This window comes from Carcharodon carcharias, chromosome 31, assembly GCF_017639515.1.
Source record: "Carcharodon carcharias isolate sCarCar2 chromosome 31, sCarCar2.pri, whole genome shotgun sequence".
Classification (NCBI taxonomy): Eukaryota; Metazoa; Chordata; class Chondrichthyes; order Lamniformes; family Lamnidae; genus Carcharodon; species Carcharodon carcharias.
Window position 1 is genome coordinate 24,620,753 of NC_054497.1, and position 15,869 is coordinate 24,636,621.

Here is a 15,869-nt window from a genome sequence, read left to right on the forward strand (position 1 = left end):
AGTGCATTTAAGCACTGCACTGATCACTTGCTAAGGTACAAGAGGGCTGTGAACTGAGTTGGTGACTTCAGAAAAAGTTGGGCGGGAAATGCAACAGTTTCACTTTTTTTGATACATTGCAATATTAATGATATTATAATTCTATTATGAGTAACGTAACTAACATGTTTCCAAAGCTAGGGGCCATTAATATTAGATAGTCACTAATAAATCTAGTATGGAATAGAGGAGAAACATCTTTACCCAAAGAATGAAGAACATACAACTCCGTACAGCAAACCGTAGTTGAGTTGAATAGTATTAATACATTTAAGGAGAAGCTAGATAAACACAAGAGGGAGAAAGGAATAGAAAGATGCATTGATAAAATCATAGAATGGTTACAACACCACAATAATTTGCTGAGGTTCACATGGGCTATGGAACTCATTTGGTGACTGTTCATCTACTGAATGGAGGAGCCATCAGATTCTGAAGGGGCTCGATGGGATAGACAATGAGATAAAAACGGAAAATGCTGGATAAACTCAGTAGGTTTGGCAGTATCTGTGGAGAGAGAAACAGAGTTAATGTTTCTACTCTAATATGACTCTTCGGAACTGGTGGAGAATAGACACTGAGAGGTTGTTTCCCCTGGCTGGGGAATCAAGAACACAGACACATAGTCTCAGAATAGGGAGCTGATCATTTAGGACTGAGATGAGAAAGTCCTTTACTCAGAGTTATGAATCTTTAGAATTCTCTGTCCCAAAAGGTTGTGGATGCTCCATCGTTGAGTGTATTTAAGGCTGAGATAGACAGTTTTTTGGTGTCTCAGGAAAGTAAGGGATTTGGGGAGTGGGCAGGAAAGTTGTTGAAACAGAAGATTAGCTGTAATCATACTGAATGGCAGAGCAGGCTTGAGGGGCCATATGGTCTACTTCTGCTCTGATTTCTTTTATTCTTGTGAAGCCTGTCTGCAATAGCAAATCAGCTAATCCCATACCCCTGCCCTTTCCCTGTAGTCCTGCAGAATATTTCTCTTAAGGTGATTATCCAGTCCCCTTTTGAAAGCCTGGATTGTATCTGCCTCCGTCACACTCTCAGGCAGTGCATTCCAGATCCTAACTAATTGCTGTGTAAAATATTTTTCTTCATGTCATTGGTTCTTTTACCAACCATCTTAAATCTGTGTATTCAGGTTCTTGATCCTTCTGCCAATAATTTCTCTCCATCAGCTCTATCTACAACCCTTGTGACTTTGAACATCTCCGTCAAATCTTCATCTCAACCTTCTCAAAGGAAAACAACTCCAGCTTCTGCAGTCAATCAACGTAACCAAAGTCCCTCATCCCTAGAACCATTCTCATAAATCTTTCCCCCACCGTCTCTAAAGCCTTCACATCCTTCCTGTGATGCCCAGAATACATCTACTCCAGCTAAGCTGAATCAGAGTTTTCTAAAGGTTCACCATAACTTCCTTGCTTTTGTACGCTATTTATAAAGCCCAGCATCCAAGTGCCTTTTATCACTTTTTCAACTTGCCCTGATACCTTCAACGATTTGTGCACATAAACCCCCAGGTGTCTCTGTTTCTGCACCCATTTTAGAATTGTATCCTTTATTTTATATTGTCCCTCCTTGCTCTTCCTACTAAAATATACCACTTCACACTTCTTTCCATGAAATTTTACCTGCCACGTGTCTGCATATTCTACCAGCCTGCTGATGTCTATCTCGATCCTCCTCAAAGCTCACAGTATTTCTCAGCTTTGTGTCATCCACAAATTTTGAGTTTGTGCTCTGCACCCAAATCTAGGTTATTAATATCTATCAAGAAAAGTGGTGGTTCTAGTGCCGACCCGTGCCTCTCGTCTGAAAAATAAACGTTCACCACTACTCTCTCGTGTTACTCACCCATCTTCGTATCCATGCTGCCAATATCTCTCTTATTCCATGGGCATCAACTTTGCTGGCACGTCTATTTTGTGGCACTTCACCAAATGTTTTTTGGAAACTACATACACCATATCAACTCATCATAAAAAACTCATTTGAATTATTTAAACACAATTTGCCTTTGACAATCCATCCTGGCTTCCTGTTGAATTAGTATTTATTAGATAGCTAATAGACACTTAGGTATCTAAGTGACTATTAGTTTTGTCCTAGACTATCGTATCTCCACAGAGGTTAAATTGACTGGCCTGTAGTTGATAGGTGAGATGAGTGGTGATGAGAGGAGGGTTGTATGGAGCACAAATGCTGACATAGATTAGTTGGGCTGAATGGCTGTTTTTTGTGCTGTAAATTCTTTGCAATAAATCATTTTTGTTAAAAAATCTTTCTCTAAATCAGTGTAAAGTTCAATTTAATGCTGAAAACGCAGTCCTGTTTCTCCTGTATTGTGGAGCAATCAGTCTGTTGAAATTACATTACATTGGGGATTTGTGTATATTTAGGTGTTGCAGGAGAAAGTGTGAGTCGAACACTGAAGTCCTTGGAGAACAACAACCATCCAAAAACTGAGGAGGAAGAGTTTGACATGTTTGCCCAGACCAGAAGCAACTCCTTGGCTGATCAGCGCAAGAAGTGAGTAATGGCTCATCTGGTTTGTTGCTCCAATTTGTAATTTCCCACCAGTTACCTGAATTTAGAAGTTGAAACAAAAACAGAAAATACAGTGCCTATGTATTGAAAGAGGAAGAATAAGTAAATATACATGTTGGAGACTAATCCCTACTGAATGAGGACTGAGTTCTGAGGAAAGACCAGACGAATTTGAGTGCTTAGTGTTAAACTCCTGATAGCCAGTTGGTGAAGAATAACGCCAGAGCCAATATTTACTCAGTTTAGGTTTGTTCAGAGTGGAGCATTACAAGTATACACCTCCTAACTGAACCCTCACCATAGACAAGTTGGATGTCAAAAGGATGTTTCTGTTCTGGGTGAGTCCAGAACTAGGGGGTACTGTTTTAAAATTAGGGGTTGCCCTTTTAGGACAGAGATGAGTAGAAATTTTCTGAGGGTTCTGTGACTTTGGAACTCTCTGCCTCAAATGGTGGTGGAGATGGGGTCATTGAATATTTTTAAGGCAGAGGTAGATAGATTCTTGTTAGGCAAAGGAATCAAAGGTTATTGGGGTTAGATGGAATCATGGAAATTGAAACACAAGAAGATTAACTAAGATCTTATTGAATGGCGGAGCAGGCTCGAGGGGCTAAATGGTCTACTCCTGTTCCTGTTTCTTATGTTCTTGTATGTGCTCAAGTAACAACACAGTCAGTGCTCTCCACCTGCATTTGTTAACCATTTTTTTATTCTTTCACTGGATGTGGCCATCGCTGGCTCTGCCCAACATCGGTTGCCCACCATTGATCTCGAGAACTTGGTGGTGAGCTGCCTTCTTGAACCACTGCAGTCCATGTGGTGTGTAGGCACATCCACAGTGCTGTTAGAAAGAGAGTTCCAGGATTTTGATCCAGCAACAGTTAAGGAATGGTGTTATAGTTTCAATTCTGGATGGTGTGTGTGGTTTGGTGGGGAGCTTGCAGTTGATGGTGTTCCCATGCATATGCTGGCCTTTTAAGTGGTAGAGGTCGCAGGTTTGGAAGATGCTGTTGAAGGAGCCTTGGCAAGTTGCTGCAATGCAGCTTGTGAATGGTACACACAGCTACCTCTCTGCGTCAGTGGTGGAAGGAGTGAATATTTAAGGTGGTGGATGGGGTGCCAATCAAGTGGGCTGCTTTGTCCTGAATGGTGTTGAACTCTGTGATAAAAATATAAAAACCTTCCCTTCCTTGACCTCTCTGTCTCAATCTCTGGTGATAGACTGTCCACCAATATCCATTACAAGCCTACCGACTCCCACAGCTACCTCGACTACAGCTCCTCATATCCCGCTTCCTGTAAGGACTCCATCCCATTCTCTCAGTTCCTTCGCCTCCGTCGCATCTGTTCCAATGATGCTACCTTCAAAAACAGTTCCTCTGACATGTCCTCCTCCTTCCTTAACTGAGGTTTTCCACCCACGGTCGTTGACAGGGCCCTCAACCGTGTCCGGCCCATCTCCCGCGCATCCGCCCTCACGCCTTCTCCTCCCTCCCAGAAACATGATAGGGTCTCTCTTGTCCTCACTTATCACCCCACCAGCCTCCGCATTCAAAGGATCATCCTCCGCCATTTCCGCCAACTCCAGCATGATGCCACCACCAAACACATCTTCCCTTCCCCCCCCGGTGACTTTCCACAGGGATTGTTCCCTCCGGGACACCCTGGTCCACTCCTCCATCACCCCCTACTCCTCAACCCCACCTATGGCACCTCCCCACGCCCACGCAAAAGATGTAATACCTGCCCCTTCACTTCCTCTCTCCTCACCGTCCAAGGGCCCAAACACTCCTTTCAAGTGAAGCAGCATTTCACTTGCATTTCCCCCAACTTAGTCTACTGCATTCGTTGCTCCCAATGTGGTCTCCTCTACATTGGAGAGACCAAACGTAAACTGGGCAACCGCTTTGCAGAACACCTGCTGTCTGTCCGCAAGAATGACCCAAACCTCCCTGTTGCTTGCCATTTTAACACTCCACTCTGCTCTCTTGCCCACATGTCTGTCCTTGGCTTGCTGCATTGTTCCAGTGAAGCCCAACACAAACTGGAGGAACAGCACCTCATCTTTCGACTAGGCACTTTACAGCCTTCTGGACTGAATATTGAATTCAACAACTTTAGGTCTTGAACTCCCTCCTCCATCCCCACCCCCTTTCTGTTTCTTCCCCCTTCCTTTTGTTTTTTCCAATAATTTATACAGATTTTTCTTTTCCCACCTATTTCCATTATTTTTAAATATTTTTAAATCTTTTATGCTCCCCCCACCCCCACTAGAGCTATACCTTGAGTGCCCTAACATCCATTCTAAATTAGCACATTCGTTTAGATAATATCACCACCTTCAACACCTCTGTGTTCTTTTGTCTGTGACATTTTTTGATGATCTGCTCCTATCACTGCTTGCTTGTCCCTACAACCACACCCCCCCTCCACTTCTCTTCTTCCCCCCCCCCCCACCACCCCCAACCCAACCTTAAACCAACTTATATTTCACCCCTCTCCTTGGATTCACCTAGTTCTGTTGAAGGGTCATGAGGACTCGAAACGTCAACTCATCTCCGCCGATGCTGCCAGACCTGCTGAGTTTTTCCAGGTAATTCTGTTTTTGTTTTGAACTCTGTGTGTTTGTTGGAGCTGCATTCATCCAGGCAAACAGAGAGTGTTCCATCACACTCCTAACTTGTGCCTTGTAGATGGACTTTGGGGGTTCAGGAGGTGAATTACTTGTCACAGAATTCCCAGCTTCTGATCTGCTGTTGTAGCCATAGTATTTAATATGGTTAGTTCGATTAACATCTGTTCAATGGTAAACCCCAGGATGTAACTGGTGGGGTATTCAACGATGGTAATGCCATTGAATGTCAAGGCGATGGTTAAATTCTTTCTTGTTGGAGATGGTTATTGACAGGCACTTGTGTGTCATGAATGATATACAATTACTCAGTATTGAAAGGAAGCCACTGAGCTGGAATCTCAAATATTAATTATTAAAGTATATAGAAAGTGTTCCAGACTTGCCTTATTTCAAGCTGTAGCACCAACAACAGCTTATGTATATAAAGCTCCTTTAAACATAGTAAAACTTTCCACGGCACTTCATTGGAGGATTATGTTATGACCCAGCAGTTGGTAAAGCTGAGTTATTTAAGTGGCTATTAAAGTGGCAGATGGAATACAACGTGGGGAAGTGTGAGGTCATGCACTTTGGTAGGAAGAAGAGGCATAGACTATTTTCTAAATGGGGAGAGAATTCAGAAATCTGGAGTACAAAGGGACTTGGGAGTCCTAGTCCAGGATTCTCTTAAGGTTAACTTCCAGGTTGAGTCGGTAGTTAGGAAGGCAAATGCAATGTTGGCATTTATTTCGAGAGGACTAGAATATAAAAGCAGGGATGTGCTGCTGAGGCTTTATAAGCCTCTGGTCAGACCACATTTAGAATATTGTGAGCAATTTTGGGCCCCGTATCTCAGGAAGGATATGCTGGCCCTGGAGGTGGTCCAGAGGAGGTTCATGAGAACAAAAATAAAAACAAAAAAACTGCGGATGCTGGAAATCCAAAACAAAAACAGAATTACCTGGAAAAACTCAGCAGGTCCGGCAGCATCGGCGGAGAAGAAAAGAGTTGACGTTTCGAGTCCTCATGACCCTTCGACAGAACTTGAGTTCGAGTCCAGGAAAGAGCTGAAATATAAGCTGGTTTAAGGTGTGTGTGTGGGGGGTGGAGAGATAGAGAGACAGAGAGGTGGAGGGGGGGGGTGTAGTTGTAGGGACAAACAAGCAGTGATAGAAGCAGATCATCAAAAGATGTCAACGACAATAGTACAATAGAACACATAGGTGTTAAAGTTAAAGTTGGTGATATTATCTAAACGAATGTGCTAATTAAGAATGGATGGTAGGGTATAGCTCTAGTAGGGTTTTTTTTATAATGGAAATAGGTGGGAAAAGGAAAATCTTTATAATTTATTTGGAAAAAAAAAATGAAGGGGGAAACAGAAAGGGGGTGGGGCTGGGGGAGGGAGCTCACGACCTAAGGTTGTTGAATTCAATATTCAGTCCGGAAGGCTGTAAAGTCCCTAGTCGGAAGATGAGGTGTTGTTCCTCCAGTTTGCGTTGGGCTTCACTGGAACAATGCAGCAAGCCAAGGACAGACATGTGGGCAAGAGAGCAGGGTGGAGTGTTTAACAACTTTAGGTCGTGAGCTCCCTCCCCCATCCCCACCCCCTTTCTGTTTCCCCCATCCTTTTTTTTTCCCAATAAATTATAAAGATTTTCCTTTTCCCACCTATTTCCATTATAAAAAAAAACCCACTAGAGCTATACCTTGAGTGCCCTACCATCCATTCTTAATTAGCACATTCGTTTAGATAATATCACCAACTTTAACTTTAACACCTATGTGTTCTATTGTACTATTGTCGTTGACATCTTTTGATGATCTGCTTCTATCACTGCTTGTTTGTCCCTACAACCACACCCCCCCCCACTCCACCTCTCTGTCTCTCTATCTCTCCGCCCCCCACACACACACCTTAAACCAGCTTATATTTCAGCTCTTTCCTGGACTCGAACTCAAGTTCTGTCGAAGGGTCATGAGGACTCGAAACGTCAACTCTTTTCTTCTCCGCCGATGCTGCCGGACCTGCTGAGTTTTTCCAGGTAATTCTGTTTTTGTTCATGAGAACAATCCCAGGAATGATAGGCTTAACATGTGAGGAACGTTTGAGGACGCTGGGTCTATACTCGATGGAGTTTAGAAGGATGAGGGGGGATCTGATTGAAACTTACAGAATACTGAAAGGCCTGGATAGAGTGGACGTGGGGAAGATGTTTCCATTGGTAGGAGAGACCAGGACCCGAGGGCACAGCCTCAGAATAAAGGGAAGACGTTTTAGAACAGAAATGAGGAGAAACTTCTTTAGCCAGAGAGTGGTGAATCTATGGATTCATTGCCACAGAAGGCTGTGGAGGCCAGGTCATTGAGTGCATTTAAGACTGAGATAGATAGGTTCTTGATTGGTAAGGGGCTCAAAGGTTATGGGGAGAAGGCGGGAGAATGGGTTTGAGAAACTTATCAGCCATGATTGAATGGCGGAGCAGACTCAATGGGCCGAATGGCCTAATTTCTGCTCCTATGTCTTATGTTCTTATTTAAAAATCCCAGAGGGAAACCTTAAACAACTATCATAACCTATATTTTAAAGTGGTATGCTTGAGATGCAACTCTAAATTCAGGAATCAGACCACCAGTTCTCGAGAGGTTTTTATATTAAACTAAATGAAACATTTTATTAAGTTACAATACATTAAACACATACATGTGGCTACAAATTACTATTATCATAACTTTTAACAAATTCCCAGACTAATCGCCACTAAGGCGACAGCAACCCATAGATTTTTAAGCAGACACCAGGCAAAGCATTTTCACCTTACAAATTCAAAATGAGGTCCTTTCACTTTGGTTCCTTGCAGACACAGTGGTAGGCTTACAGCTGCTTTGATGTTACGTGCCTCTGATCTGCACACACAAAACTTATCTGTTATATCCAGCACACCTCATTGAATGTAAATTCTCATTATATCACCAGCCTTTTTGAACTCCACCTCTTCTAACAGTAAAACCCCTTTCATAGTACCAATTTGCTTGGTCTCAGATAGCTAGGTGCCAGAATTCACTCCCCTTCTTAAATGCCCTATTCAAAAAAATGCTCTCTCTACCTCTCTTACATCTCAAAACTAGTATACATCAAAGCACCCAGACTAGCTGGCTTCAATCCAATTAAGACACATTCATAGACTTAAAAGAAAAATAATTTCCAATAATATTATTAGCTTCATGACAATTATCAGACAAAATTTGGCATCAAGCCTTAAAAGGAGACTTTAAAACAGATGACCACAGCTTGTTTGAGGAGGTAGGTTTTAAGAGCTGTCTTAAAAAGGGAAAGAGAGTTAGGGAAGTGAAAGGTTTAAGGAGTATTGCTGAAAAAAGAGACATGCTGTCCAAGCTTTTCGTCTTGCACTCAATTAGGACAGTGCACAAGAAGTTACCAATAGTAAAGGGGGATCAACAATTTATACTGCATGCGAAAAGAGTGCTGAGTAGTTAACAAGTGGACTCTGGTGAAGGTGTTACCGTGGAGAATGCAGAATGAAACAGTTAACTGTCCAGCTTTGTTCAAATTTGGTAGCATGTTTCTCTCTTTTTCTTCAGCAATACTCGGGTTTAAGAAGGGAGTTTTAGAGCTTAGGGCTGAGGCAGTTGAATGCAGGACCTCCATTGGTGGAAAAACAAAAAACAGAAATGCACAAGAAACCAGAATTAGAGGAGTGTAGAGATGTAGGAGGGTTTTAGGACTGATTAAGATTACAGATGACCACAGCTTGTTTGAGGAGGTAGGTTTTAAGAACTGTCTTAAAAAGGGAGGGGGCAAAGCTATCGAGAAATTTGAAAATAAGGATGCGAATTTCTAAAATTGAGGCATTAAAGTAGAAAAATGTCTCCGAGCACATCAACAAAAAATAGATGCTGCACCTAAAGGAGAAGAGCATAGGAGAGGTGACCAGGAGCTTGGTTGAAGAGAGAGTTTTAAAGATGGCCTTGAAAGGGAAGAGTTGTGGCGAATCAGAGTTGTACATGGTTGAAAACACGGCTGCTAAAGGTGAGGCAAAGGGTGAAAAGTATGCATATGAAGTTGGACCCAGAGGAACAGAGTGCTTGGGAAGGATGGGATTATAAGGTTTGAGGACGTTATGGAGAGGGAGCAATTAAATACAAGAAAGAGAATTTTAGATTTGAATTGTTGGGAGGGGTGGTGGTGCAGTGGGTTATTGAGGGTGTGAGGCAAGTGAGATGGTGTAAGCAGGAACATTTTGGATGAACTGAAGTAGGTTTCCTGCATGCACAACCTTAGTGTAATTGAGTTCAAGTGACAAAGGCTTGTGTGAGGGCTTCAGTGGGAGTTAGGTTGAGGTGTGGGCATGGGTTCAAAATACAGTGTGGCAAATTTCAGAGTCCTTCACCAGAGAGATGTGTGCAATGGATATCCAGTTAGCAAAGTGGAGGTAAAAACCTGGAACAGTATAAGCTTAGTGGATGATGTGATGAGGATTTATGGGGGTTTTCCCCTGAATGAATGGCCCAAATAATAGCCCAACTCATAGAATCATTCAGCCCTCTGGTCATTGTGCCTGTGCCTACTCTTTGAGAGAGCTGCCTGATTTACTCCAACTCCCATGTTCTTTTGCCCATAAACTTGCAGCTGAGGCAGATTTATAAAGATTTAGCATAACTTGCTTGCTTTTGTACACTCTTTTTGTATCTGTTAACATGCTTTTTTAACAGGCTTATCAACTTTTCCTGCCACCTTCAAGGATTTGGGCTTGTGAACCCCCAGATCTTTGTTGTTGCATTCATGTTTAAAAATTTTATCATTTAACTGTGGCTCAATTGGTAGCACCCTTGCTTCTGAGTCAGGTTGTGGGTTCAAGCCGCACTCCAGAGATATAAGCTGTTACAATCCCCAAAGAGACAAATAACATGAAAATAAAGGAATCCCTAAATGACCCCGTTGAAAGGAACTTTTCACTTTTACTGTAATAGTCAAACCCAAAAGCAACATAGAATTACGTATGCATTAATGGATAAATTGTATTTCAATAGAAATGATAAATTGCACTGTAAATAATTGATACAACAAAGATAGGTGTCTCAAAAGTACAACACCATGCCCCCCCACCACCCCACCACGCCCAAATCATATATGGCATTAATCTCAGCCACCTAGTCACACAATCTCTGTCACCCAGGTGGAGATTCAGTTCCTTTACTTATACAGGAGGCAGGTCTGAAGTCCCTTTAGACAGCAGTCTTATCACACCCAATTTCCATGGGCACCCCAAAGGCACACTCTTCCAGGCACACTCCTCCAATCCTGGAATCGGTCTTTTAGGTTATCTTTTCCCATCTGCCCAAGACTTCCTTAGCCATCTCCCACTCACAGCTTCACCATACTGAGCTGTTCACTTCTCCTGACCTGAACCTCTCAAGAGCCCTGCCAGTTTCTTTCTTCCGAACAGAAACCAATTCCTTGACTACCCTGTTTGGGTTCAACACCAGAAGTTCTAACTCTGCTTCTGACCCCAACAGAGGCTCTGTGTCTGTGTGTATGTTCTGCACACAACACTAGCTGAAACCTGGAACCCAATTAGCTGATGTTTGTCATTTTTGGTTGTCAAGCTGTCATCTCTATAGCAGCCTATTTCTTAGAATTGACCTCGCAGCTAAGAAATCCAATTACAAACTCCTTTCCCAGAACCAGCTTAGTTTGACTTTGGATTAAAGGGATATCTCACACATACAAGCTTTTGCAAGGTGCAGAGCTCATCACAAAGCGCATAATTCAAGCTGATTCCAGTATAGTACTGAGAGAATGCTGCATTGATTTGAGCTGCTCTCTTTTGGACGAGAGATTAACCCAAGGCCTTGTGTGCCCTATTGGGTAAAAGATCAAATGGTAACATTTGAAGAAGAGTAATGGAATTCTCCATGGTGTCCTGGTCAATATTTACCTCTCAGCCCACATCCCCATTACCTGACCATCATATCATTTGCTGTTTATGGCAGCTTGCTGTGCACAAATGGCTGCTGTGTTTCTGACATTACAGCGATGACTACACTTCAGAGTTTTTCATTGGCCTAAAGCATTTGGGATGCCCTGAAGTTGAGAGAATGCAGTATAAATGCAAGTCATTTTTCAAACGGCAGAGAGATGTCCACCCAGAATTTATTTTCTATTAGCTTTCTTCCCCCTCACAGACTGCACTGGTACCAGGCACATCTTATGATGTGGTGGCATTAACTAGTAAGCTTACGCAAATTCCATGATGGTTAAGACAATATGCTCGCAAACAATGTTCCATTGATTTACGGTATAATGCTTCAACACTTGGAACCAAGTTAATTTGATCATGAGAACAATATCACTCGAGTTTATAGTTCTTGAGCTCAGAGTCCCCAGGTCAAATTCAAATTCTTGTTTTAAAAAAGAGTAATAAGACCGTTTATCCTACAGCAGCTACAAATTCCTTATTACGATATCATAATGGCAGGCTTTGCATGACCTGATTATGGTCTTGTTCACTTGCAACCTTGTTTCTAAACTGTAGAGTATATTAGGGTGAGTAATTTACAATACTTCTGTATTGCTTGATGTGGCTGAAAACTTTCACTTTCAATCATTTTGCCTGTCATCTTCCTTGATCCCAATATTTTTCCTTTGCAAGTTCACAACCATTCTTTTAAGTCTTAACCTAGCATGGTTTCCCTCTGGGCCTGGAGTGCATGCAGGTGTTATCTGCCTTGGTGAGGCCCGATCTAGTATTTTAATGGAAAAAGCCAATTGATGAAATTCTATACTGTGGAAAATGTTGGGTGGAAATCCAACTATGCAACTCACCCACCTTGTTCATCACCCCCTGTGCAAACTGGTCGTATTCTTTAAAAATTGGTACAGGATCATTGTTGCAGTCCAAGCAGGGCCATTGGCCAGAAATGACAGGAGGGTAACCCATTAGATCATTGCCTTTTGGTCGGAACTGCAGACAAGGGTTTGGATTCCAATGCCAGTGTCACATGGCAGCTGGGTCATTTTACAGCATTACTCTTTAATGAAGGAGTGTGTGTCACAGATGAAAGTTGGGAATGAATAATTTCCCCCTATTTTGAGAGGCAAAATTCCAAATCGGCAAAAAAAAAACACATCTAAATTTGGAAGTGAGCAACCTCACAACATTACAATGTAAACCTCAACCAATCAGAATGATGTTCCGCTGCCAGCATTTATCCCTAACCTCAAAAAAAGGAATCTGAACTTCAAACCTGCTCACAGATCTGTCTTTAAATGTCAGACTTCAAAAAAATAGTTTTACTTTTACATTTTAAACTTGCATAACAATTAGGATGAATGAAATCGATTACCTGGATACTATAGCTTTTACTTTAAAAATTAGGAAGAGGAGGGAAGTTGGGCAAAACATTATCTCGCCCAAAAACTTCCAAGAGTAAGTTACCAGACTTGGCATTTGAGAGAACAGAAGGACAGAATGCACCATGGTTCCCAATCCTGTAGGAATCACTGGATTCTGACACTCTTCCAGCATGCAGTTCTTGTTTCCATGGGAACAATCATTGCCATTTATAGAAAGGTAACTCATGATCAGCCAAATGAGAAGGATACTTTACAGTCAGGTTGTTACATTGCAGCAGCTGGTTATGCCCTATATGGCAGTGCCACAATGCTGATCTTATCTACAGGAAATGGAGTGAGCAACTCCATGCTGGATCCAACCATTGAGGAAATCCATTTGCTGGGCAAGAATGTGACCGTGAAAAAGGAGGATAGTATTTAATCGTCATCAGGAAAGGACCTATTTGTGGATGTTGAGCATGGACTGCATTGTCCAAGTTTACACAATGATGACTGGGCAAGGTGCTCCTGATGCCAGGTGAAGTCATGCAGTAAGGCCATCTGTAAGGAGATGTCGGTGGTTAAAGGTTAAATGTAGACTGCGGGCCTCAGTGAAATAAGGAGCAGGAGAACATTTAATGCCTTTGCTTTCCCTGCTGAAATACTAGAAAGGGTTGTAACCTAAACACAATATTCAATTGACATTCTAAACATTAATCAAATTTCATTTATATTTATTTCTGTTTATTAATACCATGGGCCTACATGCCTACCTTCTGAAGACAGATTTATGATCTACAAGGGTTATGGGGGATAAGCAGGGAAATGGAGTTAAAGCCACAGTTGGATCAGCCATGATCTCACTGAATGGCAGAGCAGGTTCAAGGAGCCGAATGACCTATCCCTTATGTTAAGAAAGGTTCACATACCTAGATGACCAGAGGATTGTGTACAGCATAAATTTTGAGACTAAGTTTTCTGTAAATTGCATGGCCCTGCAAAAGGGCATGATGACATTTTAAAATTTGCCTGTTTACTGTAGGGAACTTACTAAATAGTTAATAGAAGGAAAAAAGTAGGATTTTAGCTCTTAATTCTAGACAAAGTTTGAATTTTGTGTAGAGGGAACAGATCAGTCTCAACTAAATTGAAACAGATTCTCAGAGAATCAGTTGATCACTTGCTTCCTGTTGGAAAACACATCTTCAAAAGACCATTTGGTGTAGTAGATGATGTGTTGCCTTTCTAGTTGTTGAGATGATCCATGTCTGTGTTGGAAATTGACTGTATTTCTACTTTTTGCATTCATTGTTAAACATTAATTTTTCCCATGTCTGGTGCAGATTAGGAAAACAGTGACTGGAGTAGGCCATTCAGTTAGGTCATGGCTCATCTGCGCCTCAACTGTATTTGCCCACCTTAGCTCCATACCCCTTGATACCCTTATGCAATAAAAACCTGTCATCTCAGATTTGAAAGATCCAATTAGTCCTTTGTATCTGTTAATGTTGCAAATGTTATGACAATGATGTAGTTGTGATTAAGAGCAGTTGCTACTAATTGGGGTAAGGTCAGGGCACATATATAAGAACCAGTTTCCATGTGTGGGGGAGAAACTATGTGGAAGAGAAAAACAGCCTGCACTTAAGTTATATTGGGTTTTGTGAATAAGCCTATGTTGAAAACAGACTGGCTACAGCTTATTCCGTTACCTGATGCCTGCTCAGCATGTTATCATGGTAGCAGAAGATTAACATCAATGTGGAGGTTGGAAGCTGAATAAGAGATTTTTATCTCTCTCTTCTGACGAAAGTAATGTGCCCTGCAGCTTCTGGTAAGAAATGACTGAGACTCGATGCAAATTCTCAAACTTTGATTATCGCCATTTTTTCTGGAGTCTGAACAGTATGAGCAATGGAAATATGACGTGTAAATGTGAACTGGGGTTACCTCGTTATCCAAGAGGAAGCAAGGTATGGTCTTGGCTTTGTCACTATTAAGATTAGAAGTAAAGTATTTTCAGAGCTAGATGTGGATGACTTGTATACTGAAGAGGGATTAGTTTTTCTATTACAGGATTTACAAGAAAGATGATCTGTTGGAAACCTATGAAGCGTGGTCCACTTTTGATAAATTTAAGATGGGCAATCAGCCCATGTAAGAGTATATTATGGACTTTAATAGGTTGTATAAGAGATTGTCAAAGTTTGACCTAGAGATCTTGGAGACTGTGCTTGCATTCAAGTTACTGGATTGTGCACAGATTCCACAGAGAGACAGACTTCTGGTACTGATGGGGGTTCAATTTCAGATTCTCTTTTAGACCAAGTGGCTGCTGCCCTAAAGGAACAATTTGGAAAGCAATCATTTCCAGCTGCTATCAGCTCACAAACAGACAGCTCTGCAGTAATGCAAAGAATGGAGGACTTAATGGGTGCTGAATTTCAAGACCATCACCAGAATACTAGATGCAGGCGTCAGTACAAAGATGGAGTTGCTGATAGGTGGTCTGAGGATGGTCGCACCTTTAGCCAATTTGTGGTTTAAGACAGAAAGCAGAACTGGGATGGTGACTGCAGGCATACAAACCCTAGAAATGCACGGGGAATGATTAGCTGACGTTTTTGATTCTAAAAATCAGTGCAGTGAATTGTCCAAAGCACAAAAATCGAGCCTTTGAGGTAACACATGATACAGACAATTCTGATGATACAAACTATTAACAATAGACTGGACTGAAGGAATTGTATTAGTTAATGGAAAGCCTGAGCCTGGTGATGAGTATTTTGGTCATTGATTCGTTCAACTGTGTGGTGTTGGATAGCAGTTGCAGCTCTACAGCGATTGGCTCAATTGCTGGAATCTCTAGGCAAGGAAGATTGACATGAGGTTAAAAAGTATGAAAGCTCAACCTGCTTTAGGTTTTGGAATGACAGGCTAAAGTTCATGCAAAACAGCTGGAAAAGTCTGTTCATTAGCTCTGATGTTGTCTCTAATGAGATACCTTTATTGTTGAGCAAGTCTTCAATGTAAAAAGCGCAGATGAAACTAGGCATGGAAAATGACAGAACACTTGTGGGAAAGCCATGGATTTACGTTTCACTTGATCAGGGTATTACTGCATACCATTGAGGAAACCAGATGTTTCTTGTCGAGAAGTCCAGGCAGTATTGTTGGCTTTAGGGGATAAAAGCCTGGCTGACAGGAAAAGAGTTATTTGAAAAATACATAGACTGTTCGCACATCCTGCCTTGCAGAAATTAAAAGCTCTGCTGAGGGATGCTGGAGTAGTCGATAGGGGATTTGAAA

General features: G+C 41.8%; 1 protein-coding gene across 4 annotated transcripts in view; it reads left to right on the forward strand.

Annotated features, from left to right (window-relative positions):
• Positions 1-15,869, forward strand: part of tom1 (target of myb1 membrane trafficking protein) — a 119,745-nt gene that overhangs the window by 69,954 nt on the left and 33,922 nt on the right. For all 4 annotated transcript variants that reach the window (XM_041177779.1, XM_041177781.1, XM_041177782.1 and 1 more), the window contains exon 11: positions 2,442-2,571. In XM_041177779.1, coding sequence (XP_041033713.1) covers positions 2,442-2,571 — 130 coding nt within the window. The remainder of the gene's footprint in view (positions 1-2,441; positions 2,572-15,869) is intronic.